General features: G+C 40.0%; 1 protein-coding gene across 10 annotated transcripts in view; it reads left to right on the top strand.

Annotated features, from left to right (window-relative positions):
- R3HCC1L (R3H domain and coiled-coil containing 1 like) overlaps nt 1-10,734 on the top strand; it is a 93,823-nt gene extending 83,089 nt beyond the window's left edge. For all 10 annotated transcript variants that reach the window (XM_078434701.2, XM_078434699.2, XM_078434702.2 and 7 more), the window contains 4 exons: nt 76-146; nt 1,075-1,170; nt 1,666-1,806; nt 9,954-10,734. In XM_078434701.2, the coding sequence (XP_078290827.2) occupies nt 76-146; nt 1,075-1,170; nt 1,666-1,806; nt 9,954-10,021 (376 nt within the window). In that variant the 3' untranslated portion in view covers nt 10,022-10,734. The remainder of the gene's footprint in view (nt 1-75; nt 147-1,074; nt 1,171-1,665; nt 1,807-9,953) is intronic.
- The last annotated feature ends 2,761 nt before the right edge of the window (nt 10,735-13,495 follow it).

Raw genomic sequence — 13,495 nt, 5'->3', positions numbered from 1 at the left:
TGAGACTCTATTTGAAAGCTGTTTCATAGAAGTAAATTTTATTTTAAGAAATAAAATTGTGTTCTTTTGTTGCAGAAAGAAAGGATTTGATATTAAATGGGTGGATGATACACACGCCCTAGGAGTATTCTCCAGTCCAATTACAGGTACTCGCCCAGTGGATTGTGGTAGTCTTTTCTCATTGTCCCTTTTCTCCTGCTACTTGTTCTTATTTCCCTTGTATTGTAGCCAACTGGCATTTTATTCAGCCGGTTATAGGTGAATGGCAGAAACAGGTTTTTGAGGCATAGTGCTTTGGTACCCATGTGCTCCCTCTCTTCCTTTTCACCTTAATCCAGTGGTGTTTGGAATGAGAGCCAACTCCTTCCAGGGTTACATGCTGTATAATGGTCAGTTCGGATAGTACATAAGCAGACTGTAAGTAGAAATTTAAGAAACCAGTGTGACTGAATCTTAAAATTTTTGTGATGTTTTTCCCTCAGACAAATGAATTCGAAATAGCCCTTTAACCTTTCCAGTGAGAAATCTCTCACTGGAAGTTATAACTCTCACTACATAATACCTACTTTCTGAATATATGAGGGGGCCTTTTGAATTACATCATTAGCCTCATGATTGATGTGATGCAGAAGCATTCAGAGAAATGAGAGATGTTGGATCCTGTCCGAACCACTTAGAATAGGGATCTGCAGACTTACTCTCTAAAGGACCACATAGTAAATATTTAGGGTGTAAGGTCTCTGTCACTACTTAATTCTGTTGTAATAAGAAAGCATCCCTAAACAGTATTCAAATGAATAGGAATGGCTCTGTTTCAGTAAAATGTTACAAAAATAGGTGGTTGGCTGGATTTGGTCGCAAAACCATAGTTTGCTGATGATCCCTGATCTAAAATAATCACTTGCTGACTTGTTAATGGATTTTCTAAAGCTTGCCGTGGGAAAAAAAAAAAAAAAAAAAAAAGCATAACATCTAGACATCTAGGAAATAACTTTCTGAGAACTAGCCTTAAATTTTCCTTTGTATCACTCTTCTTCATGTCGTCTACTTCCTTACATGTATTCTTCTTTGCAGCTCGTGATGCTCTGGGTAGTAAACATACCATGGTGAAAATCAGGCCATTGTCACAGGCCACAAGAGCAGCCAAGGCCAAAGCTAGAGCTTATGCCGGTGAGCCTATAATCTCAGGGGCTTTTCTTGTTGGTAGTGTATTATTATTTTCTCCAGCACTTACTCCTCATCTAGAATTCTAAAGACCTATCACTTTTATTTTTTAGTGTTTAAGGTAGTATGTTCTTAAAGAGAAAATAGAAAAGGTTATGTTGGAAATCTGGCATTTGAGCAGCCACTTGGAGAGAGTGGGAGATCTGGCCGAGCAACGCAGCAACTGTTTTTTTGTTGTTATTGACATCCTTATCTGGTTTACCTCACTGTTGAGCTGTTTGAGTCACTGTAGAAGTTGTATTAATACAGATAATGAAGCCAGGATTGTTTGTGCTTTGCCATTTTAGTTTCCTCTGATGATCATCTATTGGCCCATATTAATTACTGCTGATGCAGCCCTTGTTAGTCTATTTTATATGTTAATTATGGAGTTAAATCACTTGGCACTAGAGTGCCTTCTCTTCCTTACTTCCTCCTGCCCCCTCTGTTTCTCCCATTCAGAGTTCCTCCAGCCAGCAAAGGAGCGTCCTGAGACTTCAGCAGCCCTAGCCAGAAGGTTAGTCATCAGTGCCCTTGGGGTTCGAAGTAAACAGAGCAAAACAGAAAGGGAAGCAGAGCTCAAGAAACTGCAGGAGGCCCGAGGTGAGTTGAAGTGATGGTGTTCTTCTCTAGTTCTCTAGAGCTCACTATAAGACATGTGGTTAAAAAAAAAAAAAAAAAAAAAAAAAAGGAACGGAGCCCTTTCCCTGTCATTTCCATTTCCTGGAAGCCTCCCAAGTGTATTAAAATTGTTTTCATGCCTTATATTTAGGGTGGAGACATTTCAGGATTTCTCTTCCTGTTCCATACACCAGGCATCCTAATCCATGTTTCTACTGTGGTTTTCTAAGAGATAGGTTCGGTCTTCTCAGCTCATCATCCATGGCTTTCGCTCTAGTTGTTGCTCCAAACTCTGAGCAAACTTTTCCTGTAAAGACATAGTAGTCTTTCAGACAGAAAACATTTGCTGTGGTTTTATGGGACCTTGATTGCCATGATATTATCTAATGGTTTAGATTGTAGGTAGAAGACAAATTAAGGAAAAGCCATCGACTGACACGGATGATGATAACTGTAGGAGGTATTTTTTCCTTTAAAGGCAGCTCTGAGTGGCTTCCTTCGAGTACATATGGATTAACCTATCTTCTGATTATTTTGCAGTACCTACGAGTTCTTAGAAAATATTTCCACTGATCCACAGCAGGGTTTTTCTTTCCCTGTAGTTTGGAGTTGAGGTTAAAATCTCTCTCTTCCCTCCTTACAGGCTGTTGACTTAAATGTAAAGGCCTGGGATTCTGGCTTTACACTTAAGTACTTTTTATCAACCTTCCAGGCTTTAAACAGTCTCATTGCCTTAGCCCATGATCTGTGGGATCTGTGAAGGCAATTTATTCTGAAAATTCCACTTACCAAAAAGTAACTTCATTTTTCCATTAAACGAATTGAAGTTTCAAACTCCTTGTTTATTGCCGGTCTAACAAGGCCATTAATACTTCCTGTCCACTCTGCTTTGGTGATAGCAGGCGGCTTGCGGACTCTCAGCTGCACTGGCCAGATAACCAGTGACAGAGTGTGTCATGGCAGGTGCTAGAGTTTCAGAGTTGAACCCAACTAATTTTTTGAAACCTTAATGATTATAATGAGGCAGTTTTGATTTTTCCAATGCATGTTCACTCAAGGGCCTTTTACGGACTATAGATAGTTTTTATACACGGCAATAACAGAACTAGAGTAAAGCAGAATGTGCAATGTCCTTAACCCTTTATTAATGGTTATCTCTGAGGAAAGTGTTTTCTCTGTGATAACCACAATTATCTCAGAAAATCACAAGAGGGTAATAACTGTGGTATCTATAAGGGAAGATGTGGCTCTTTTTGCAGTGTATTATGTTTCCCTACCCTACGCATGTAATATTACCTGTATTTCCACAGGTACTGCAGCAGTAGTCTTGCACAGATGTCATCTTGAGTATTCCCCTCTGTTTTTCTGTAAGCACATTAGCATGTAGCTTCATTTGAAGTGTTTGTTTTAAATGTCCCCTTATACAGAGGACATTTCAGTGATGCAGTTAAAAATGAGACTATTGGCTGAGTACCCTGTTACTTAACTTTTTTAAAGAAGGCCTTTATTTGTGAATAGAGACTCACTGTGATAAGTTCCTCTCATCCATTGGTTCTGAGGCTGTACAGATTATAGAAGATTCTTCCTTTATTATGCTTCAGAGCTCTCCCATTCTTCATATCTGAGAAAACGCATATGGAAAATTCCTGATATATCTCTTTCTGACTTCTTTATGCATTAAGCAGATATTCTTGTACCTGCCTGCATGGAGCCCAAGACTTCTCACTTAAAGATTTTTTCTCTCTGGAAATGAAAAGTACTGTTTAGGTATTCAACAGAACAGATATTTTTGCTCCAGACCTTTTTCCACTGGAGGGGGGAGGGATCAGTACAGCTTGGTGGATAACATAATAGATTCTGGAATCAGACTGCCTACGTCTACCCATAAGCTCTACAATTTACTGGCTGTGTGACCTTGAGCAGATTACTTATTCTCTGGAGGCCTCTGTTTCCTCATCCATAAAATGGACATGAAGTGAGATAATCTACAGAAGATGCTTAGTAATCTTCAGAACCTATAGAAATGCACTCTGTCCTGTTTCTATAGGTCTGTAATAAGTATGTGATATATGTTAGCTGCTGCTGTTTTTAGTAATAGTAGTAATATTATGAGTCTAGCACAGATTTCAGTGCACATTTTTTGTCATTACTTTTTTTATTTTAAATTTTCTGTAACACTCCAAAAACAACATTTGACATTCACTAAGCACCTGCCCTGTATAAATTATGCATTATGCTCCTACTTGGGAGAATTAGAGAGACGGCAAAATTTTGTTCCTCTACTTAAGACTTAGTCTAGTGAGGATATCTACCTTGAGTAAAGAAGAAAATAATTTTTTCAGCAGTTGTATAGTTAATATACAGTGTTAAATTAGTTTCAGGTGTACAATATAGTCATTCAGCAATTCTATACATTACTCAGTGCTCATCAAGATATATGTACTCTTAACCTGCATCACCTATTTCACATCCCTCCCACCCACCTCCCCTCCGGTAACCATCAGTTTGTTCTCTATAGTTCTCTATAGTTAGGAGTTTTTTGGTTTGTCTTGGTTTTTTCCTTTGTTCATTTGTTTCTTAAATTCCACATGAGTGAAAAATCATATTTTTTTATGCTTAACATTTCATAATCATATTGCTTAGCATTACACTCCCTAGCTCTATCCATGTTGTTGCAAATGGCAAGATTTCATTCTTTTTTAATGTCTGTATAATACTCCAGTGTGTGTGTGTGTGTGTGTGTGTGTGTGTGTGTGTGTATGTATCACCTCTTCTTTATCTGTTCATCTATCAGTGGGCATTTGGGCTGCTTCCATAATTTGGCTATTGTAAATAATGCTACGATAAACATAGGGGCACATGTGTCCTTTCAAATTAGTATTTTTGTATTCTTTGGATAAATACCCAGTTATGCGATTACTGGGTCATATGGTAGTTCTGTTTTTTATGTTTTGAGAAACCTCCACACTGTTTTGCTTAGTGACTGCACCAGCTTGCATTCCCACCAGCAGTGCCCGAGGATTCCTGTTTCTCCACATTTTCATCAGCACTCGTTTCTTAGTTATTTGTTCCAATAGTTAGCAGCTTTCACTGTCAAAAAATTCTTCCTTAGGTCTAACTTATATCTGTACAACAGTTTAAGCCAGTTTCCTCTTCTCTTTTCCTTGTTAGAAATAGGGAATATATGTGGACACCATTCTGTTCTAATTTTTAAAGATCAAAGGCAGATTATTTAGGAATAAGGGAATTTGGGCTGTAATAGGGTTTTTGCCATTAACATTAGCTGTGTTGCCATGGGCATGTCTCTTACACCTTTCTGTGCGCCAGTTTCCAACAAAGCAAAACTAATACCTAATTTACCCTGGAGAATTTTTTGAGCATAACCTAAGGTAACGTGTAAAAATGTTTAGAAAGGTGCTTTACAAGTTCAGGATACTATTATTTATGTGACTCTTAGAAAATTAATATTCATTATAATGAGACAGTAATGACACCTATGTAATTTGTACTGTTGCTCCCCATCCATTATCCATGACAAACAGTGCTAATCAGTTACGGCACTCTTTTTTGTGACTTTTGACTTGCCCATTGCCAATTGATCAGAATTTAGCATGGAAATTGAAATCTGTGTACCATCCTGATATAGTTCTCATAAGCAGTACTATAGAATAGCTAGGATTCCTCTGCCCACCCACTTGAAGAGTTCTCCTGTCTGGCATAGTGTCTGGTTCATAAAACAATACTCAATGTGCATTGACTGAAAACATGAGTGACATTGGTCACTTTTTCTTCATAAATCTTATTTCATTCATGATTCTACTCTGAACTCTTTCAAATCCTTTATGTTTTTCTTTATAAAGCCCAGAGTTGAACACTTCCTATGAAAACCTTGTAATTAATGAATTTGGGATTTGCGATTTTGAGGTTTAAATACTTCCTGCTAAGTTTCCTCACCCTACTTTGGTCTTCTTACCCTTCTAATGAGAAGTCTGTGTCTTAGTCCTTAATGAAAAATTAGATTCAGAAAACAAAGCTACTCTGGGAAGAAATCAAGAAAAAAGAAGTACCCAAATCATTTTAAGCAAATCATGTGTATATCTGGAGGATAAGAGCTTTTTAAAAGTTCATAGTCTTAGAACATGGAGAAGAGGTTTGTCAGTCTGACAGAGTGCATAACAGATCAGAGCTGCACTAAGAGTGGGAAATCAAAGCATAGATCATCCTCCATCCTTTGTATTTGACTTAATCATGTTTTAAACCAGTGATTCACATGAAATAATAAAACTACATTTTAAAGACCAGATTCAGGAGTATATGTAAAATTTCCCCATGTTTCACTTATCAAAACACTTGATTCCCACCTAAAATTGGAGATAGAAGATATCATTACATCTCAGAATAAGCTACTCTCTCATTTTCAAAGCTTGCTATAATTCTATTTCTTATTTCCATTTACTCTTGGGGGTAGGTGCTTAATTGACTGGTTCTAAAAGGCATCTTTTGGGTCACAGGCCTGAAAGGCAGAGTAAGTAAACAATCATTTGATCCCCTAGTTTGCTTAATTAAAGTCACTGAGAACTTAAAAGTAAAATCATCCCTATAGAATACTTAGTCAACTGTAATAAAAAAATTTAATTACAACTGCTACCTTTTGAAATTCTTTTTAGGCACTCCATTATTCTGCCTTCAATGGCTCTGCTGCATTGCTGACTCATAATCTAGGTCGTGTGGCATTTTCTTGGTGTCTTTTCTTTCCTAATGTGAAATTCCCTTCATTTCCAACCACATTTCTCTTTTCATCTTAATGTGATCTTTTTCTCTGAGATGCAGTATTTACCCGTATTTTTGCTGTCACTTGCTGTTTAATATTCTTATATCACAGGCCAGTATTAGATGAAAATGTTAATTAACCCTAGGATTAACTGACCAGTTTACCAACTATTGCTAAATAAAGAACACATAGTTCTTTGTGTTGACACTTAATACATTGATGAACATTCTACTCTCCAGAGTTAAATGCTCCCCTTAAACACTTATGTGGCCCAGACTGTCTTTCCTGGTATATTAATGATTATATAAATAGTTGGTAAGCCTAAAATCTAAAACCTTGCTAAAATTAAGAGGTTACTTATATTATTTCACCTTAATCTATCAGGTCTGTCAATCCATAAAAGAAGGCAATTAGATTAGTTTGACCAGACTTGTGCTTCAAGTCTGCGTGTTGATTATTCCTCTATAGGGAGTTTTGTGATGATTTTTCTCCATTATTTTCTTAGGCGTAGAAGTAGATTTTGAACGTTTTAATTTACATTCCTTTTCTTTGTTTTCTTTTGAGATGACACTGTATTGGCTCTTTTTTAATCTTTATCCCTTTCCATTCCCTGAGTGGTAAGTGGTGATTCAGTCAACTAGTTTAATAAAATCATTTATGCAATTTATTTATTATACTGGGAAATGAAAGTCTTTAGGGACAGCTTACATGCACACTTTAAGTTAATCATGTCATACAAATTCTTCTATTCTGCCTTTAGTTCCTTGCCCTTATGGCTGCTGTTGGGCTTTCTCTTAGTTTACTGTTTTCTGATTGTTAAAAGTAAAGTTAATAGGAGCTCTTCTCATGCAGTCTGTCAAGTTAATACAGGAGGTCCTTGCAGGCAGTCTATCAGATATTATCTGCTTTCCGTTCTTCCTCTCTCTCTCTCTCTCTCCTCTCTCTCTCTCTCTCTCTCTCTCTCTCTCGCTCGCTCGCTTTCTTTTTTTTTTTTTTTTTTTTTTTTTTGAGAGCAAGCACGGGAGGGGCGGAGAGAGGCGGGGAGAGAGAGAATCTCAAGCAAGCTCCACACCCAGTGTGAAACGACGTGGGGCTCCATCTCACGACCATGAAATCATGATCTGAGCTGAAATCTAGAGTTGGATGCTTAACCAACAGAGCCACCCAGGCACCCCTCCTTTCTCTTTTTTGTTTTTCATTTTCCCCTTTTCTTTGTAGATATTTTCATATGTCAGGACAGTAGAAAGTATGCTGGTTTAAGAATTAAAGGCCTGAGTTCCAGCTTTAGTTTTTCACTGATTATGTAACCTTAGCCAAGTCACTTAACTAACCCCTCCAAGCTTCCATTTCCTCTTTAAAAAGTATTTCTCTATTCAGATTCTGAATTACTAAATGTATGCCTCACATTGTTACTATTTCTTTGTGCTTCTCAGTCTGTCTCCCAGCCTTCACTGGTTAACCACCAGAGTTTCCTCATATATTATTTTACATGTATTTGGCAATAGAGATCCATAATCTTTTATTATAAAACATTAGGGTGGGAAATGTTTCAGTATTCTGAACTGTATTCAATTTTAGAAAGATAATATCGTTATCTTAATATATATTTCATAACACCAAAATCAGACACACTGACAGTATTTCTGCCACCAAGTGTATGATTGTTCCATTAAATGGCATATGTAAGACCATAAGCAGCCTTTTATCTTTTCAGGTTATATTTACTACCAAATGAATTTTGGCCCTAAACTTTAAAAAAAAAACAAGTTTAAAAAAAACCAACTTTTCCGAAGTGCTTTGAGTTTAGAGTTGCGAATTGTGGTGAGTGGTTTATTTTTCTACTACACCTGGATTTCTTTTGTTAAACTTCCCAGATAGCCACTCTGATTTAAATTTCTGAGCTTATTGAAAAGTTTGAGTTCTGGTAGTTCACTTTTCTGGTTTCTTCAGTTTTCTAGGAATCCAGAACCAATTTTTGATTGCTTTCATCCAACATTGCTTTTGCCTTTAGATCCCCTTCTAATAACTTTACCCTGTTTATGAGAATCAGAACCACAGTGCTTTCCTAAGAAACCCTGGAATCCTTTAGACAAGCCAATTATCCTTAGTGCGGTCTCCCTGGAGAATCCCAATCCCAATTGAAGCCTGTCTTAAAGCCAAGTCACAAGGCACTGAATTAATTAGCCTTCAGTTTGGAATTTGCTGACCCTCTTTTTTTTTTTTTTTTTGGTCTGTTATAACTTTACTGTTATATTCAGATAATGCCACAAGGTGGTGCCCAAATAGCAGTGAATTTCTCTATCTCACATTTCCAAATGCCAGTCAGCTTCCTGACCAAGTTCTTTGCCCTTAAAGTACAGTCAAATATATTCAGTAAAGGAATTTTGTAAGGGATTCTGCTGATTTGGAAAAGTATGTCAAAACAGCAAGTGTTAACTCTAAACTCACCTTGATTTCTGTAGTAATTCCCCTGGTTCATGACTTGCAAACTCTTTTACAGACTTTATTTGAAATAATAGCCCTTGAGAGGAAGCACTTAGGCTTATCATCTATATTTTATGGTAAATGACTAGCCATGAAATTAGAACTGGTATTGTGGCACCTAATGAAGTGCTCGGGTCACCAAATCATGTGTGGTCTGTATCATCTCAGGTCTTAGTCAAAGTATTAAATGGAAACCCAGCTTCTCTGTTAAAAATTGAAGATGGATTGCCCAGATTTCTGATTTTTTTTGTTTTGTTTTGTTTCTAGAAATAATTCTTTATTTCCCTCCATTATATGTGGTTGTTTTCCCATGTTGGAATTGTGTATTGCAGAAGGTAGGCTCTTGAAAATGCTCTAAAAATACTGAAATTTGATTTGCCTCTGAAAATTTTTTTTCTGTAAGACTGTAGTAGGGAGATCCAGCTAGAGCCCAGTGGCCACCATTTCCATTTGAGCAAGAAGACAGAAGAAGAATATTCAAACCTATTCTTCATCCCTATTGAAATATTTTTAAAGATCAGTGAAGTGGGAAGAACAGGCAATTATATTGAAGCACTAACACAGTTGAGAAATAGAATGAAAATAAAAACATTATCAGCAAGACTGGAGTCTGGTCCTGCTAGGTTCTGACTTACTCCACATACTTTTTATTTTTGTTAGCCTCAGATCTTTCTTTTTATTATATAGTACTAATAACATTGCTTCCACTTATAACGCACTTGGAAAGTTAAAGATATTAACTCTTGGAGTCAGGTAAGAGAAGACCAGGAAATTCTCCTGTCTCATGACTGAAGTTTGCTTATAATTTGGATTAAAGGAAAGTCACTGGTTATATGGAGCGTACTTCCACTTTTCATACTGTCCTTACTTACAGAGAGAAAGCGACTGGAAGCCAAGCAACGGGAAGATGTCTGGGAAGGCAGAGACCAGTCTGCAGTTTGAACATCACTTAAGGAAATGGATAGTTCCATGAATTCAGAAATTATTTCCATAGTCTTCGGATAGGAGGATCCTTCTAGAGTTCTGTGTACATGCAGAAGTGCGTGTTCGTGAAAGAACGAGATAAAGCCATTGAGGCGAGCACTGACTGGGTCTAGAAAGAAGGTGGACTCCTGTCTGTCTTTGCTTCTAATTGCAGTCATTTGGAATTGCCATACTGTGTTGGGCATAGAAAGGAGCCATCAGCTAGGAAGCTGACTTGTGGCAATTTGGATATGACTTCCAAGAGTCCTCTGGGCGTGGCAAGCCCCACTGTTACCATGGCTCACGTATCTAAGATGTCTGAAGCAGATACAAAACAGAGGATTCAAACCTGCCATGATGGGCCATTCCGGCCCTGAAAAGGTAGGGTGTTCTTTCGGGGCTCGCAGAGCTAAGGGGTGGCGGAGGGAACAGTGTTTGAAGTACTTGGTACTCACCGAATCCACACTGTCAATTCCAGAACTCTGGAGCTGGTGAGCTGCAGCAGATGTAGGCGTTTGAGCTCCAGAGTTTGTACTGAGCCGGGCGCCTGGGGCTGCTCCAGCTGCACAGCAGCCAAGGGCATGCCTGCTTCAGCCCTCTAGAAAGCCAGCCTTGGGAGCCGTGTGCTAGTCCCTGCTGAAAGTACTACCGTGTTGTGAGAGGGAGACATTAAAGCTCAGTCTATGACCTACGTCACTGCTATTTGTCACTTTCGTCATTCCCACAAAAAAACTGGGGAACAGCTCTCCTCGTATCTTCATCCCTATAAAGTTGTGCCTGGGTTCAGTGGATCTGTTGGCTTTATTGAGCCACACTGAGTAGACTGCTGGTCCTCTATCTCTCTGCCTGAGTATACTACAAAAATGCCTCTCTCGGGATGGGTATGTGGTAGCTCCCCTCCCCTTCTTGCCCTCCCTGGACATGCCCACCCGAGCCTCTTGCCTTCTCCCATTTCTGTCAAACCTGACATTCTGCAGAAGGCTTCTGGCACACAGCATGTTCTTGGTATCATCTTCTCAGCCTGTGCCAGAGGCACCTGGCAAGCAACACCAGATGATCCATTACAGTGAAGAGTTGCCAGAATAAAACAAACACCTCTGGGCAGTGAGGAATTTCCTAAAGGACACTGACGAGTCTGAGCCGCCAATTCAGGCTTTATCCATCTCATTCCTGCGCTCATTGTTTTTGGAAGGAAGTTCTGCACTGAAGAACTGGGAGTGCTAGACTTTAATAGGTTGAGCTAGCAAGACATAGTGTCCCATCGTGCTTTCATTGAGGGCGGCAGCCTCATATTTGTATGTGGTGCCCATGACAGTGATGGATTATTAGCACTGCCTAGAACATGGTAGAGTGGGGGCTCTGTTCAAATGTTCCTCAGATGACACTGGCCTTGGGTCTTAGCCCTGACCCAACTATCCCTTCTGCTATTCTGGTCTTGGAGGCTTCTTGCAGCTCCTCAGCATTGTTTTTCTCATTCTTGGTCAGTTCTGAAAGTGTCCCTTGTTCCTATTCAGGGCCTCCCTTTCAAGTTTAGGGGATTAAATAAAACCTTCTCTTGATCCTGTGTCCTAGTATCTGGTCCAGTGCACTTCTCTGACTTGTAGCCACAGGGCTTGTGCTCTCTGTCTTCACACAACAGACTTCTTTAAGATAGACAGGTCTGTTCGAACAGCATGGCTACACTGGAAAGGAAAGGCAGGGAATCGTAGCCAGGCTTCATACTGAATGGTACACTTCTGAGGTACACCTTTGCTCTGTTTTGATTCTTCAAGGCTAAGAGTGACCTTGGGCAGTAAAAAAGATGATTGTCCCTATTACTTGTCTTCCCTTTTCTAATAGCATTTTGGCTTTTAAGGGCGTTGGTAACGTAGAGCTGCATGTTTATTACCCAGTTTTCTTAATTACTCCTAGCTTTTAAGGTACTGTTGTCATTCTAATGCTGTCTACTCAGTGGCTAGTAGCGTATGCTTTTTTCCAGCTTGCGATCAGCCACCTCTGACTTTCAGACTTATCCTTATAGTTAGACCCAGAGAAGGGATTTGTATTTAGCCGGTACCTAAAGCTGTGAAGTGTTGCTGCTTCCACCATTAGTAGAGAACGTGCTGTTCTTTTCTTGAGAGAGAGACAGAGAGCGAGCATGCGCAAGGGAGGGAGGGGCAGAGAGATAGGGGGACAGAACTTCCTTCCAAGGAAGGAAGGATCCAAAGTGGGCTCTGTGCTGACAGCAGAGAGCCTGATGTGGGGCTCGAACTCACAAACTGTGAGATCGTGACCTGAGTCGAAGTTGGACAAGCCACCCAGGCGCCCTGAGAGTGTGCTTTTTAGGTATATTTTCCATTGATGTGTACGGGTGGAGGTAAGAGGACCTGCCACGGCCCAGCGTGGACTACACTGAGCTTGTGCAGATGGGAACCCCATCCATATGCCTTCACAAGCTGAGCCAACTGGAAAGCACCCTGTAGCTGCCCCTGGCTCCTTTGTTACATATTTCAGAAGACTATGAATGTACTCTGCTAGGTGTTTTTGTTGCTTCATACATGTTAAATGACTAAATCCCAGTGTCACCTGGTATCTGTAGTAGAAATGTACATCCCCTTTGAGTCCTAACATGCTCCCCATAGAGTGAAGGTCTTGGTGGAATAGAAATAAATTAGGCTTCTAATTAGTAAGCCGAGGTTCCTGGCACTTCAGCTTCTCAGACTACAGAATGCCGGGGTGAAAGTCTTCTGACATTTTTGGTTCTGTCTGGAATTTGGTGGTTGGTATTCTGTTAACATTCCTCATCTAGTTACAAGCCATGCCAGCCACCAGTCTTCCCACGTCCTTCCCTTTCAACTCGGTGGTGTAACAGCACAACCCTTGTATAGCTTTTTCCAAGAATTAGAACGGGCTGCACCTATCAAGTGTGTGATGTGGCCAGCAAGACTGAGACCGGAGCCAGTGGCTGGCTGCCTGGCCCGCTTCTTCTGGCCCTCTCGGCAACTGGATGCAGGAAGAAGCGGTGGGTACCTCCCTGCCTGAGTCTAGTCATCAGCCGCCACACGCTCCCCCACGAGCTGCACATTCTTTCACAGACCATTAGCTGCATGTGCGAGTATAATGTTTTTACTGTTTGGGAGAGGTTTGCTGGATCCAACAGGAAATCAGTCCTTCCCTTGTTTACCTAAACTGCCATGCCAAGATATAATGCTCCCTTTGCCTGATGAAGGAGTGGAGAAGGTAGAAGAGAAGGGGGAAGAAAGCACTTCTTTGTATTCAGAGAGGATAGCTCAAGATCATGTCCCTTTTTACCCCGTAAGGAGGGAGGGGATAGCTCACGTGCCGTGGGGAGGGGTGTACTGTTGTAAATCTGCCCCATCTGCTACTGTTCATTTCAGCTTTGCAGCCTCAGTTGTAAAAGTTTACGGTCCTTGGGCTTTTCCTTCTTGCCTCCTCCCTTTTGTCCCTTAACCT

This window comes from Panthera onca, chromosome D2 (genome assembly GCF_046562875.1).
Source record: "Panthera onca isolate mPanOnc1 chromosome D2, mPanOnc1 haplotype 2, whole genome shotgun sequence".
Taxonomy (NCBI): domain Eukaryota; kingdom Metazoa; phylum Chordata; class Mammalia; order Carnivora; family Felidae; genus Panthera; species Panthera onca.
This window is presented reverse-complemented; position numbering and strand designations above follow the sequence as displayed.